This window comes from Centruroides sculpturatus, unplaced genomic scaffold, assembly GCF_000671375.1.
Source record: "Centruroides sculpturatus isolate CEXI.00-Female unplaced genomic scaffold, Cexi_2.0 scaffold556, whole genome shotgun sequence".
Classification (NCBI taxonomy): domain Eukaryota; kingdom Metazoa; phylum Arthropoda; class Arachnida; order Scorpiones; family Buthidae; genus Centruroides; species Centruroides sculpturatus.
In genome coordinates this window covers 33,657-49,722 of record NW_019384770.1, presented here as the reverse complement: position 1 = coordinate 49,722, position 16,066 = coordinate 33,657, and the positions used below count along the sequence as shown (strand labels likewise).

The 16,066-nt window shown below is 29.3% G+C and overlaps 1 protein-coding gene across 1 annotated transcript in view; it reads right to left on the bottom strand.

Annotated features, from left to right (window-relative positions):
- Positions 1–2,736: 2,736 nt before the first annotated feature.
- The window catches only part of LOC111628958 (transcription factor IIIB 90 kDa subunit-like), a 28,569-nt gene continuing 15,239 nt past the window's right edge, over positions 2,737–16,066 (bottom strand). The window contains exons 11-16 of the mRNA XM_023372818.1: positions 13,227–13,405; positions 12,692–12,928; positions 7,915–7,963; positions 7,651–7,783; positions 4,380–4,463; positions 2,737–3,815 (exon numbers count right to left, since the gene is read on the bottom strand). Of these exons, the coding sequence (XP_023228586.1) occupies positions 3,769–3,815; positions 4,380–4,463; positions 7,651–7,783; positions 7,915–7,963; positions 12,692–12,928; positions 13,227–13,405 (729 nt within the window). The 3' untranslated portion in view covers positions 2,737–3,768. The remainder of the gene's footprint in view (positions 3,816–4,379; positions 4,464–7,650; positions 7,784–7,914; positions 7,964–12,691; positions 12,929–13,226; positions 13,406–16,066) is intronic.

Below are 16,066 nucleotides of genomic sequence, written 5' to 3'. Positions count from 1 at the left end.
ATTAGTATATTAGTATATCGCTATTAACCTACTTCGCGTTTAATTTTCATTGATGTTAAGCCTAAAAAAATTTTTTAAAATAATAATCATTGCTATTGTATCGTTAAAAATTAGAAAATTAAGCCTCGTTTAAATACTGGCTCCCTTTCATGGTCGAATGAGTGTTGCCAGCTAAAACATGTAAAAATAATATTAAAGTAGCCAAGACATAGCCAAATATTGTAGCGCCACATCACTAGCGGACATTTGAAATTTGCCGACTTGCATGGTCAGTTAACCGAGGTGTCGGTTAATCGGGGGTCGGATAATCGAGGCTGTACTGTAATTAATTTGAATTCAAAAATGGCAACAATTAGCAGCATTTCTTTTGAATGTTGTTAATTGATAGATAGATAAATAAAGATATCAATTTCTTAGTTTTGAGTAATTTGTTAGTTGAATGCAAGAGATAAGAAAATTTTGAGGGTTGCAAGCAATGTTGTGACATTGGCATTGAAAATTGCAAACAAATTAGTCATTCTTGTACCATTCAAGAAGTGATAAAATCATGATAACTCGAAAGTTGAAAACCTCCCTTAACTAAAAAACAAAACTGGAAGATTGACTAATGCACAAAATCACATGTCCTGGTATATGGAATGGCAACAGTGATTTTTTTCCAGACATAAAGTCCAACTTGGACCATTTGGATGGTGTGAACTATTATTTTCATAATTTGTGCTGAGAGAGCGAGAGAGAATTTTATCTCAAAAACAGATGGGTAGTAGTAGTACCATTATGGTATAATTTCTTGCAAGAGAAAGTTAACTATTGCATTTGTAAACAGACAAACAGATTCAAAACAGCATCAGGAGCCAATTGAAAATATGCTACTTCCAAATATATAAAAATTAGCAGAAGAAAGATTTATTTAATGCAAATTTTCGTCTGTCTGTTCGTCTCACACTATAAAAAAAATCAATTTCAGCAAAAACCCGATCGAGAATATCCTGGGTGTGCTCGCAAAGAACTGAACATGCTGACAGCAAACAATACAGTTCAGTAAAATACTTAAAAGTTGCAATCGAGAAAGCATGGCATGTTATACAACTGACACGCTTAAGCCAGACTTCATTTTTGAGATTATTCAAAATGTAGAAGGCCCACAAGATTTTAGATCTAGTATTTGCAATTACTTTTTCAGTTGTCTTTAAAGTTTTGTCAACTCAAATTAGCTGGTTTCCTACTTTTTGAAATATCTCAACATTATTCTTTCATTGTATAAACCTATTGTTTTACTTTTTTAAAACATGAACACGATTAAACAAATAATTCTAATAAAGTTCATTGTTTAGGTTTACTTGTTGCTTGTCTTTTAAAGTTTTGTTTGCCATTGTATTGTTTTTTTTCAATAACAATCTTATTATAAAATTTATAATAAAATGTTTGATAACTATCCTCCAATATAGAATCTGTCCATTATTAAAATTCTGCAAAAGTATTTATTAAATAACTCTTCACTATCTGTTTTTAAAATATATAGTCAGTTCAAAAAGTTTAGAATAATATGAAATAAATTAATAAATATTGTCCAACTATAAGTAATAGTGCTTGTAATTTGCTGCAATTATTTGAATTATATCACAGGTAATGTTGTATCAATTACAATCAAGCATTTGACACAAGCAGAGTAAACACCATGGGCAAGAAAGAAAGGACAATTAAGCCCTGATCAAAAATAAAATTATCAATTTACACACAGAAAATATTAAGCGACAAGAAATAGCAAAGAAAGCAAATTGTATGCAGTCTAAAGTGTAAAAAACAATTAAAAAATTTAACAAAACTAGAAGTTTAAATGTCAATAAACACTCCGGCTGTCAGAAATTTACTTTGGAAATTGGCACTTAGAAAAATCATAATAAAATACATGTACAAGCCTGCAACAGACATCACGAGAATTGAAATCAGTGATTGGTTTACAATTATTCGAAGGAGATGGGGAATAAAGTAGTCAAACCGGAAAAGAAACTCTTCCAAACAAAAATTCAAAAGAAAAAAAAAACTAACTTGCACTAAAAAATACAATTTACACCCAAACAATGGCAAAAAAGTCATTTTTAGCAACAAAAGTATATATTTTGTGTTTATTTAAATTATGGAGAAAAAGTTTGACACTTGAAATGTGAAACTGACAATCTGGATTGTTTACGAGTCATTAAATTTTCCACTAAAGTTACAGCATGGGGTTTGCTTGTCTGTAATGGACTTGGCAAATTGTAATTTCTTAACAAGACAGTAAATGGTAATATTTTAGAATATTTCCTCATCCAAACAATGGAAGTGTTTTCAAGGTGACAATATAATCTTTTGACACGACGGAGTTATAAGTCATAAATGCAAAAAGCCAATGAAGGTTTACACATAGAAGAATACAGCTCTGACTGACCCAGAAACTCACCAGATTTGTCCCCAATTGAAAATATTTGGTCCATTTGTAAAAAAAAATAACTGCAAGAATCTAACTCAACCAATAAATAAGAATTAAAAGAAAAACATAGAAAAAGTTGGTCTGAAATTAATCTTAAATAATGTTGATCACTTATTGATAGTATGCCAAAAAGAATAAAATCTATAATTCATAATAAAGAGAGTTAAACAAGTATTAGAATAAAATATTCTATACTTTAACACAATTTCAAATATTCTAAACTTTTTATCATCATTCACTTAAAAGATCATAAATTTTTCTTAACACTTTATTTAGAAATTTTTTTGGGTGAAAATACAGCTAAAAGACCGGGCGAAATATCCGCTTATATAATTTTTTTTTTATTTCACCTAGTTATTGTCGTTTGGGATTCGGCACATTGTGATGTAGTTAAATTATTCTAAACTTTTCAAACCGACCATATGGTTTCTTTTTATAATATATCTAATAAAGCATAAGAGCAAGAGTATTGCAATGTATGGCTTAAGAGGTTCGAATATAAGTGGACTCCCAATTTTGGAGTCCTTACTTTTTGAAAATTAGGACCCGAATACAAATTGACCTTTTGTTATTTATTTTATTTGTATTTAAAATGTTTGGAAAGTTGTTGAGATGACTCTTCATTACTTTTGTTTTCGTCATTCCATCACGTTGTGGATTTTGGCCTCCTCAAACAGTATATCATCCTGTGTTCTGTTTGAGTTGTCAGTAATGTGATGTGTGTGATCTTAGTCATTGCTTTCTCCAAAAATGTTCCTAAAAGTTACACAGTGTAAATGAAAAATGCTGACATATCTTGTTGATTGGTCACTGAGCTCACACGTCTCAGAGACGACAAACTTGACAAATAGTTTTCCTAAACAAACTTGGCAACTTACTTGATTAGACATTGATGCGTTTCTGTCGATGACTTTAGAAAAACACTCGACATTTCTGGAAGCCCTTTATAATTGTATCTTCACTGATAATCTTTCATAATTCTATTGTTCTAACTTTTACAAGAACATGTAAATAAGTAGTAGTAAAAATTCTATAAGTGTGCCACTGATTATGAAAATTAGTCACAATCAATTCCATTTCCTCTTACATATTTTCTCTGAATAAATTTTTTTTAATGCCAAACACTAGTACTGTGAGCCTTTGTATGCATGCATACTCAAAATAAGGTATATGGTATATAAAATTTTAAACAGGTAATCTAAATTCAATAATTGATCGATATTTAATAAAGACCACATAATTGTTTACATATATAGAAAAACTGTACAAATTAATTTACAAATTAAGCAATATTTGTTTCAATCATAATATTCTTCTTCTCCTCCGGAATAATAAAGTTCTTCTCCTATATAAAACAAAAAGTTCTTATGTAACTTAAATAAAATAAACTTATTAAATGATATATTAACCATTTGACAAATATCTGATTCATTCAATTGCAGAATTCTCTAACTGAACCTAAAACATATAGAAGAATATTTTTTTGTTCAATATCCTTCTATACCAAACTGTTCCTTTAAAATCTAGCTTTGTTTTGAACTATTTAAGTGCATAGTTTCATTCTGGTATCTTGACAGTCATTGGCAGATCCGAGGGGAGGACAACACAGGCTTAAAACTTCTCACATTGACAAAAAAGTTAAAATTTGTTTTGACTACAAACTGTTGTTTTTCTAAAAATTCACGATGGATAATACAGTTTATTGGACTGTCTGCAATACAATTGTCAATTAAAAGTACCTTTTATTATTTAAATATTTTTAATTTTTGAGTTGGCCCTTGGGATACTACCACTAGTAGTGACAATCAGAATGAAACCTCATTTGCATCAAATTCTGTTTCATTAGGCAAGAAATAATCATAACAGATACAGACAAATATAAATATAAGAATTTCATTTTTAACTATACCTCTGTGTTTCTCGAGTAATTGAGCAGCACTTAAATGCATTTCGTCTTCCTCCTCTTCTAAATCTGATTCTTCTAATTCATCTTCTACAAATATTTTTATGTAAATATAAATTTTGAGTTATATTTGAAGTGAAAAGCTAATTATTTTTGTAACAATATTAATTTTGTTTTTAAAATCTTAAATTTATAGCTAAGAAATAATCTATATTATATGTATTTAGTTGTTCCATGTATGTAAATTGTACTCTTATAGAAAAAAATATAAATTGTTTTATATAAAAATTGGTTATTCTATCCATGTGTGAACTTTATCATGTTTCTTACTTTTTTCCATATCATATAAATGTATGATGTATCACATAATTCACTTAAAATTTTCACTATATTTTTTAATAGTAATATCAGATAATTTATAAATAGTAGTAATTATTAATAAAATTGAATTTTTTTTATGTCAAACTGTGTGTACACACACGCAGAGAGAATAACAGTCAAGCAATAAACCTTCCAATATAATTATTGCTAGGAAACATTTTTTTAATCAAATACTAATTTTTTCCAATTTGAAACAGTCTCTTTTATCTATGCTTATTCTTATCATGCAACAAAGCACGCTTAATAGACACTAGGCTTTACATCCATCTTTACTCTCCGTAGCTGACGGAGGAACCAGGTGTCTATTAAGGGCACTTCATTGTGTGATAAGAATAAATACAAATACAGTAGAGCGTTGATTTTCCGAATCAATTGAGGACTGGGGTTGTCCGGATAACTGATATTCCGGATAACTGATTTACGTACGAAAAAATAGTTTAACGTATCCGATGTCGAAATTTTTCTCTGTTGCGTGTCGCTTCGCGTTGAATTTTCGTTGATGTTAAGTCTAACAAAGACTATTGTATCGTTAAAAATTATTTTTTTATTTTGTACAAACAAAATAAATATATTGAAAAATATAAAAATAATAAAAAATTATACTTCAGATGTTAATTTAGTATCAAAAACGTAAAATATTTGAGTAGCCCAAGACATAGCCAAAGATTGAAGCGCCACAGCACTGGCGGAAATTTAAATTTGCCAACTGGAATTCTTTCGGATGATTGACGTTTCGGATGATTGACTTTTGGAAAAATCGATGCTCTACTGTACTGATTACTATTGAGCATCTGCTATATATTCTTAAGCATCTGTTTTAAGAATGGCAGCTCTCAGTAAAATAGCCAAAATGAACAAGTGACTTTTGAAAGTTGGTTGTGATATTGGCCAGTAGAGATAACATGTTTAAAATTATTTGTTACAGTTTAGTAATGTTTATCAATTTTGATTTTAGATACATTAATCTGTCGATTTAATATTTTGAATAATCTTGCATTTCCTCAGCTTTTCCCTGTAAGATACACAGTATTTTTCATATGTTAAAAGTAGTTTTTTAATCAATATTTGTATAAGAAATAAAACAGTGCACTTTATAAACTTAATAATTAATTCTTTATAAATCATTTTGGTCAAATTTCATAATTTGATTACTTAACAATCAGATTAAAATTCAATGCTTTCATTAAGACTTGACGTTTTATGGCCACACTGACAATCTCAATTCTGCCCATTACAGCATTGGATAAACAAAACAGGACTGGCAATATTCCCAAATTCAAAATTATTCACAAAAATCAAATGTTTTGACATTAGAATCTGGCTTCTAATAGGAAGTGAACTTGTTAATGGATATCTAAAAAATAAGCAACTTCTCATAACCTCTAATAAGTTGGTTTAAAGAATTATGGTTATTACATAGACTACAGAATATTTATGATTTCTTTAAATGTGTATTTTGCAAATATTGAAAAATTTTAACTAGCAAATTCATATCTAAAACAATTATATAAAATCATAAGACAATATAGACAGCCAATCACATTTAAAAGATCAAAATAAACTACTAACAATGAAGATCATTTAAACACACAAATATTAAAAAATATTTTTCTGATGACTCAAATTCATTATTTTCTAATGATAAAAATAATGACAAATAACCTAACTAAGAATAAAACTATTAACTAATAATTTTAGAAATTGATAATTCCAATAGTAGTAATAATTAGTTAGTATATAAGACTGAGAATTATCTTCCTATTTTTGGAGTTGTCTAATAGTTCATATTTAGTAAATGAATATAAAGAATGCACACTTCATCTCTTTAATTGTGTATTAAAAATTTGAAAGTCACTCTTAGTCTATAAAAAACAACTACCCTTATTTGTTTAGTATTTCAAATTATTTGTAAAGTAAATATATTTTCCTGTTATAAGTAAGGAAATAAAGTACAGTGTACTTTTTTAATCATAAAAAGTAAATAGAAAAATAACTGGTTATAAAGCACTGTATATTTATCAAGTTATGAAACAGAGTACAAACATTATAAAATGATATTAGAGCACTTGGACAATTACATTACAGATTAAAAAGGGAAAACAAAAAAAGTAGATCAAGATTTGTCAAGTCATCTTTCTCATATTTTTGTAATAAAAATCGATTGTAATACATAGAGCAATTTACAATTTTACATTTTATTCCAATTGTTCAAAAATCAAATTAAACAATTTAATGTAATATCTAAAAGGAATGACAATACGCAATTTCAATTAACCAAAAATTCAAATTTTCAACTTTGATTTAATGAAAATTTTATCATATTTTGAAGACCAACAGAAAATTACAACTAATTTTTGGTGATAAAGCTTAAACTCAGACTATTACAATTATTAAATTTGAGAAGAAATGTATTTTGGATTTGAAGGACACAACTCTTCTGTTCTGAATATTTGCATACCTATTGTAATTTATTATACCCAAAATATTTTGTAAAATTCTACTTATATTATTGACACATTCTTTAATTTTCTTTTAAGAGGCAAACATTGCAAAGTGACAGAAATACATTACCTAAAAATTTGCAATTCAGGTCAAATCAAATTTTAACTGAAAATATTCCAAAGCCACAAATAAATATCAAAGAAAGCACAACAATATGAACAATAATTTATCAGTCGTCTTTGTTCTATTTTGTTATTTATGAGTATTATTTATTATATATAGAGTGATAAGTAACTCATTTTTTGACATAATGAATTAAAATTATAGTGTAAAAAAGTCCACTACAATCAATTTTTTATATTTACAACAACGAAAATTACCTATTCAATAATGATTTTATGACATGCATTGTCTCGTATCCTTTTAATAGAATAACAATAATATAACTTTTTACCTGGTATGTCGTCTTCTCTTAAAACAATTTTATCATCTTTAATAAGTTCCTCTTTAATAATTTCAATATCTGGAGTTTCTTTGGATTTTGTTTCTTCAATTGCCTTTTTCTCCATTTCTCTTTTGAAAATTTTCTACAAGAAAAAAAAAAGTTTATCTTTCAAAAAACAGCTACATAATATTTGCTTATTCATTTACTGAATATATAATGCAAAAAAACTCTAAGTAATTAAACATAAGTAATAAGACAATGTATAAAATTTACTTGTATGTGCTCTTCATCATCATCAATTGGTAAAGATGTTCGTTTATGGCTATAAAAAGAGAAATGCTTTTTTCAATTAGAATAACTAATTTTACTAATTATATAAGTTTTTATAAAATAAAAAATTCTATTTTTATTCTTTCTAAGTATAAAGGATAATGTAAAATGTAAAATTTCTAAAATTAAGTATTCTCTTATCAATAAAGCAATCCCAAGAATTTGAATAAAATTTACCTTGATATTTCTTAAATTGATTGCAATTGAATATTCTACAATAGAATTTTTTTTATCAGAGAAAAACAATTTTAAAAATTTAATTTGAATTAAATATTTTTCTCCTAATTATTCTTTTTATGCACACTCATTGATAAAAAGGTACACACCTAGATAGTGTTAGATAAAAAGGTACACCTAAAACTGTAATCAGAACATTATGTCTCAGACAGGTACATAAATGATTACAGTTGTGGTCTGATGCTACCAGAGTGTCTTATAATCACTACCCCAGTATCCTATAAAATGGCTCACAGAGACTCAGTGGATCCACAATTTTCAATTTGCTTATTGCCTGTTGTTTCTTCAAGCAACAGGTACTGTACATTGCCTATAAGATGCAGTCAAAAGTATTATGCACAACTGATGGAATTTGACAATAGCCACATAATCAAACTGTCCACCATTTGGGTCATTACGGCCTGACTGTGAGCAGGTGCTGTGGGAAATGGATACATCAGAGTATTACACGCAGCCAGACTCCAGATGTCCGACAGATCACCAAGAGAGATTATCGTCTAATTCTGAGACAAGCACAAATAATTGCAATGGCATCTTTCTCCACCATTCAGAGAGAAATGGAAACCTTGCTACAGAATATTGCTCCTTTCTGTACCATTGGTATGCATTATAAGAAGCAAACTATATATATGGCAACCACTACATATGCTGCTATTAGCACCCAATGTTTTAATACCACTGTTCCACATTATCACTTATTACCATCGTCATTATGTTTGCACTTAAGTTTCATTTGGTTTTGACAGCTCCTTATTGGTATGTAACTTTTCTGTCAATAAGTGTATATCAAAATAAGACCTTTTTCAATGTGCCAAAATATTTTGCAAAAATGATTTATTTAGCTGAATTTGTACAGAATATTTGTCAGAAAAGAAAATCTAAATTAAAAAAAAGAAAAAGAAAAATATATATTTGAGAAAAAAAGGGAATAATAACAGTAAATAACACTAATAAATTATACCAATTTCATAAAAGGAAAAAAAATCAAACTTATATTTATCAAAACTATAACAAAAATAGCATATTTTATGCAGAGAGGTTGATTGCAATGTATGCATGTAAATACAGGTATCCCTCATATAACACAGCCAATACATTCTTAAAAAGTACTGTGTTATGCAAATCCATGCTATACAAAACAAAGGACAAATGCAAAACATGGGGTTAAGTCCAAAAAGTTAACAAAAGTATACTATTCTTTTTCGTTACTAAGAGAAATATGTTTATTAAAGCAATTGATAATTTATTTCCAATCAATAATTAACTAACAAACACAATTAAAAGCACTGTTAATATTAATTTTAGTTAAACGAGAGCATTTTCCTTTTTGTCACTATCTCAGATTTTTTATAGATTTTGATCATAAATATCAGCAACATCTTCATTTTTTTTTATTTTTATCACACTTTTCTATGGATGACAAAATAAAAATATGTTAATAATCAATAATTTGTTCTAACAGTTCATTGTTGTTTGGTCAAGTATCAAGCAATTTTTTCCAGAATTTGTGCTCAAATACCAAATCATTCCAGTACCAAGATATGCCACATTTTGTTCTTCATTTTTATGAATGATTACTTACATGTGGTTAAAAAAAGTTTAACAACACTTACTTAAAAATGTTTAAATAAACTTTACTATATGCAAAGAATAATCTATAAAACAAAACACAGTGACAGTCTTAAAGGCTAAAGTCTGAAAGCAATGACAATAACACCTGGTTGATAGGAAAGGTAAGACAGGGAAGAAAAAAAATTGCATTATCAGTTTTCATTAAAGTAAACCTGACAAAAAGCACAAAATCATTTGAAAATTTCAATATTCTAAAGTCCACAGGCAAATTTGAGACAACACACATGCTTAGTTGAATAAAAAAAAATATTGAATAATGGTGTTTACACTGAAAAATTGTGAAATTTTGTACGGAGGATTTCCAAAACAGTGTTGTACAAGAGATACTTGTATCAGTACTCAAAAATCTTTGTTTCATTTATTATTGAACAACAAAAATGATTATATTGATATAACTGGCTTTTTCTATACTTGTAAAATAGTAATTTTTTCAGTAGTATAAGAAAATTGGTTGCTCTATATTAACTAAACTGTTCTGTTTCAAATTCATATAAATATATGCTTAGTAATACAACTCCAAGTTGAACAAAATTCAATCATCTAGTTTGAGACTAACATTAAACTACATCAAGTTGAAACCAAGACAGTGCACACGGGGATTTAATCATTTCCATTTGGGAAGAGTTAAAAAATTAAATGTATATTGTATCTAGCTTATATTCATTTTGTACCCATTCAGTTCCTCCTTAGTCTACTGTATCACATTAGGGTAATTCCATACATTCAGTACTTTTTGAGTGTTGAATAAACTGCCTTTCATCAAAAAAAGGCAAAAATAATTGCCTTTATTTGCCAAAGTGTTTGTCATATTGTGAGCACATACATACACACACCATTATTTTATAAGCATTAGTTCATTGTGGGAATAATGAATGTTTGTCTGACAGCTAGAAAATTGACAATTCTCAAACAATAATTTGTGCAATTGCTTTTGTAGTTATTAGCTGTTCATATCTGTTAATGAAAAATCAGCTAACCCACAGGTGGCCTACAGTTTTTGCTCCCAGGTCGAATTGGAAAGAAAACTTTTTCCACGGGTCGAACCAGAGGCTGCCCTAGGAAGATTTTGAGGTGGTGTGAGATCTCATTGTGGTGTCACCCAGTAGAGACTAAATTGTAGATAGAGATTACAGATACATTTTTCACATTATCATGCTTTATTAACATTCTACACTGTACTTATGAGATTTGTAATGGAGGGTTAACTCTAAACGCACAGTGAGTTGTTGACCTTTCTTTCTTTCTTTTTTTTTTTTTTTTAGGCATCAGAATTTTTCATCGAGCTATTCAGACTTGAGTAGCTAATATTGAAAAATTGATCGTACGCCACATAAATTCAGTAGACAGGCTGGATGTTGGCCATGCCTGAGCTAACCAGTTTAGCTTATTTATTTCATCTGTCCTTACCACACTTTTTAACATTCTGCTTTACTTTATTATAAGGCATTCTAAATGACTAAAAAAAACTCATCAATAAATTTTTTTTTTTTTTTTGTCATTAATTTGGCAACAGAATATTTTCCATCTCTAATTACCATTTCATCAGACAATTCCATTTTGAAAATAATGACCAAAAACAAGAAAATACGTGATTGTGAGCACAAATGGAAACAATATTCATCTCCTTTGATTCAGCACAATTTACCAACAATAAGAGGATACACTGAATGTGTGGAGGAACCCTTTACTCTATATTCCTAAGATTGTAAAAATTAATATATATTACATTATGAAAAAATAATTGTTTTTAAAACCACATCCTTTTTAAAATTCTTGTGGACAGTCCTAGTTGACACTGATCATATTTTGATTTTAAACTAGTAATATTACCCATTACTTTCGAGTATTAGATGCTTGACTGATACTTGTTTGCTCAATATTAGTTACTTAGATACTCTATAGAAGATAATGGATATTGAATAGATAGTAATGAATAGTTACTACTTGAATCAAATATCATATTTGGAATGTCTATTCAGTAGAATTTCATTGTGTTCATGCTCTTACTTAGTTAGACATTGTAGTAGTAGTTCTTGGTTGTTATTTAGATTTTTTTTAAATATATAAATTATGATTTTTCATTATGGACAGAATTTTTAAATTTGTAAGATTAATCGTAGTTTTATACCTATTATAATTGAGGGCATCTCTATTGAGGTTTTTTTCAGTTAATGGCAACATACAACTGAAAAAGCACTGGTTTCTTCAATCATTGTATGGTTATGATTGTGACTAGTGCCTCACATAAGCTAACCTTGGATTTGTTTGTTTCGTTTTGCTTGATCTTACAGTTGGAATACTGAAGGAAATTTTCTGGTTCTGAATAACAATTTATTCATTATTATATTCTTTAACAGCTATAGTAAGTTTTTAAAATAGATTTTTGATGGACAGATGATCCAAGCAATTATAATATTTTTCTCCAGAAAACCTGTTCAAGAGTCTGGTTTATATTCTTAGGAATTTTCAGGTGTTAGTCTGAAAATTTCATTTTTCAACCCTCGCCAATCTGCTGTTATGTTAGGGACTTGATCAAACCTGTAATGTTTACACAAAAGATGTCTTACACTCTTACTACCTAAGATAAAAAGGATTTTACAAAATTAACCTCTTCATCTCTTGTAATTCTTTAAATCAATAGGTACTTAAGTAAAATATGTTAAGTATAAATATAAAAATTTTAATAACTGCAATTCACAGAACACATATAATGGTAAGTGATAATGAAAGAATAATGAATATTATTGATTGTCATGATTCTAAGATTATAACAACATAATACTTATCACTCTGATATATTACAAATATTTTTAGAGATAAACACAATTTAAATCATAATTGCTAAACAAACCTTTGTTCAAAAATAGAAGACATGACATTTTTAATACTTTCTGGTGGTTCTCCACCTTTTTGAACTATTTTAGGTCTTTGTCTGGAATGTTTTGCTACAGGTTTTTCAGGTTCCTTTTCTGTTTCATTTGGTTTTGTATCTTTAGTGTAAAGATTTTCAAGTACTTCGTAATTTATCTTCCGGGATAACTTTTTATCTCTTATCATACTTTCCATCGCATCNAATCCATTTCTAATTCTTTATTTAAAATCATTACAACTAGCATAACTGGTTGTTACACTTATTACAAATTATGATTAATTATTTCATTTTGATTAATCAATTCATGTATTGTTGCTTCAAAATGTGCAGAAGATTGTATATCACATGTAAGTTTTACATCACAATTTTATTAAAATATGGAAATTCAAATTGACACTGTTAACCTTATAATATAAACCCAATACATGTTTTTGAAATTAATCAATTCACATTGAGTAAATATCCCAAAATAAACAAAATAATCATACAGTTTATTAATTGCAGAATAAAAAACATCTTGCTTTGCAGTTCTTGCAATTGCTCATTAATGTCCCCAGTCTCCTTATTAGCTTCTGCAAGAAATTTTTTAGCTCTCATCATTTCTGCAGCCATCAATTTCTCAATCTGCTCTTTTTCTTGCCTTATTTCTTCCTGTTTACAAGCTATCATAGCATCCTTGTATCTGCTACTGGGCTGCATTTAGAGTTGCATGGATCAACTGTTCTGATACATCCAATTTCCCCAATCCACTAGATGACATGACTACATCGTGTTCTTTTCCATAAGCTACAAATGTCTCTCTCTCTCTCTCTTTTTTTTTTTTGTTTTCCATTGGCATTCTTTGTTGGTGGAAAAATCCATGTTCCATATGAGCATTACCATATGATATTATTAAAATCATCTTCACAAATGTTTCAAATTCTTTTACTTCACCAAAATGATGTGACAGGCTAAGCCAGAAAGAATCTAACCTGTCATGCTGTCTGGAGTAGTGTTTAACAATACCACTAATTCCTGGGGATAACAAAATGTCTTTGTATTGCTTAATAATTTTATCAGCCATAGAACCATTTATCCAGTTGTTAGACACAACAGTTTCTAATGTAATATCTAGCATTTTTTGTACTTTCTCTCTATTCCTTTCTTAAGTTAGGTTTAGGCATGACAATCCCTTGGTCAATTTGTATTTCAGTGGCAACTTTCCATCAGTTTGGTGGTTATAACTCATTAGAATTTTGAAAAGACTGCAAACTATTTAAAAGTCTCTGTCAGTTACTACCTTCTTTCTAACTTTTCTAATTGCATTTTTGGTGGCATATACAATGTCTACTATATATACTGTCCAGAGATTATCAACTCAATATTTTAGTTTACTACCTAGTTAACAAATTGCAAGTTACAATCACAGAGGATCAGAACAGACTTTTATATAGGAAATAGTTAAAAAAGTGACAAGTGTCAAGAAATTTAATGTGCACTTCATTTCTTAGTTTCTCAAAAACTTGAAAAGGATGCACATTAGAATAGGATAAATACAGTATCATCATCTTTCCAAAAGAAATTTTGTCATTAAAATGAAAAAAGTGACTTTTAGTTGAAATAGTATTCCAGTTCCAATCCTTCCATCATTGTAAATTGCAAGCATTGCTGAAGCATAGATGGATTCTACATACCATTTGCTCAGTAAGAACTTTGAAATTGTGTTGTGACCAGATCTCTACAACCTCATTTTCACTAGCTAGCTGCTGCTAGCTAGGGTTGCCAACTGCTTTTCAGTGAATCCTGCAAGATGACACTTAAAAATGACCTAGTTACAATTGAAAAAGCTAGATTTTTTCATAAAACAATTTAAAGCCAAATAATTCAAATTTTGTACTTTCTTGAAATATTGGAGTAAATATTANTGCAGCCATCAATTTCTCAATCTGCTCTTTTTCTTGCCTTATTTCTTCCTGTTTACAAGCTATCATAGCATCCTTGTATCTGCTACTGGGCTGCATTTAGAGTTGCATGGATCAACTGTTCTGATACATCCAATTTCCCCAATCCACTAGATGACATGACTACATCGTGTTCTTTTCCATAAGCTACAAATGTCTCTCTCTCTCTCTCTTAGGGTTACAATAAAGTTATATAATTCAAATTTTGTACTTTCCTGAAACATAATTATTATACTTAAATTTAATTAGCATGCATGATGTAATCTTAGATCATCATACATATCATGTGACACAACAATGTATACATTCAAATCACTTCTGTTGCTCCCTTTTACATTATATGATGCATTATACATTGTAATAATGATTTTTTTTTTCCAGGTTTAATATCAAATTCCCTGAGATTTCCGAGACTTTTCCCTGATATGATAAATTCTGATATTTTCAGGTTTTACAGGTCTGTTGGACACCCTGTTATTATTTATTAATTATTGAAATATTTTTTTTTCAAAATAATTAAAAATAAGTTTTCATTTCATAGCAATCCATTTCTAATTCTTTATTTAAAATCATTACAACTAGCATAACTGGTTGTTACACTTATTACAAATTATGATTAATTATTTCATTTTGATTAATCAANATCGCTTTTTGCATTGTTTTAAAGATACGCAATAGGTGACAAATGACAACAGTCACCATAGCAACGTCACATTTCCATGGAGAATGACAGAATCGGAGAGTAGAGAGAGAATCGCCTGTTTACCATCTCGTCAGGAGCCGCTCGATGATTTTATGAAACGGATGTTTTTTCATAATTTTTTTTTATAATCTTAAAATATTTGGACGAGAATTAGCCACGATTCCTAAAAACTACACTCCTCATAAAGGAATGTGCTTAGCCATACACAAATTGCAGAATCAGTAGAGGTGACAGAGATAGGCAGATGATTAAGTTTGCATATGCATCAGGTCATGCAGTACCCAGTTTCCTGCTCTAAAAACCAATAGCCAGCTCAGGCCATAAATGCTATCAGCAATGGTTTGCAACAGAAGAAGCATAGAAAATGCATTGGAGATGACAGCAAGCTGAATACTATCTGTTAACAGCTGGGGAATGAGACCATATCCTGGAGCTATGCAACCTTGGTTTATCAATGCGCACAGTTGCCACGTGTGCTGGGCATGACATGACCATCCAGCAATGTGTGATGCAATGGACACTGGAACATCTATGAACACACTGAAGAGGGAGTGGATCTCATGGCACACAGACTGGCCGATTTGCCAAACAGCTCACCATTCACCATGGCACATGACATCTGAAGCTGCCTGTCACCATCAACAGGTGCATCTACGTCAACCCAAACCATTTGCAACAGGTTGCATGAAGTTGGGCTGCATGCATGGCAAC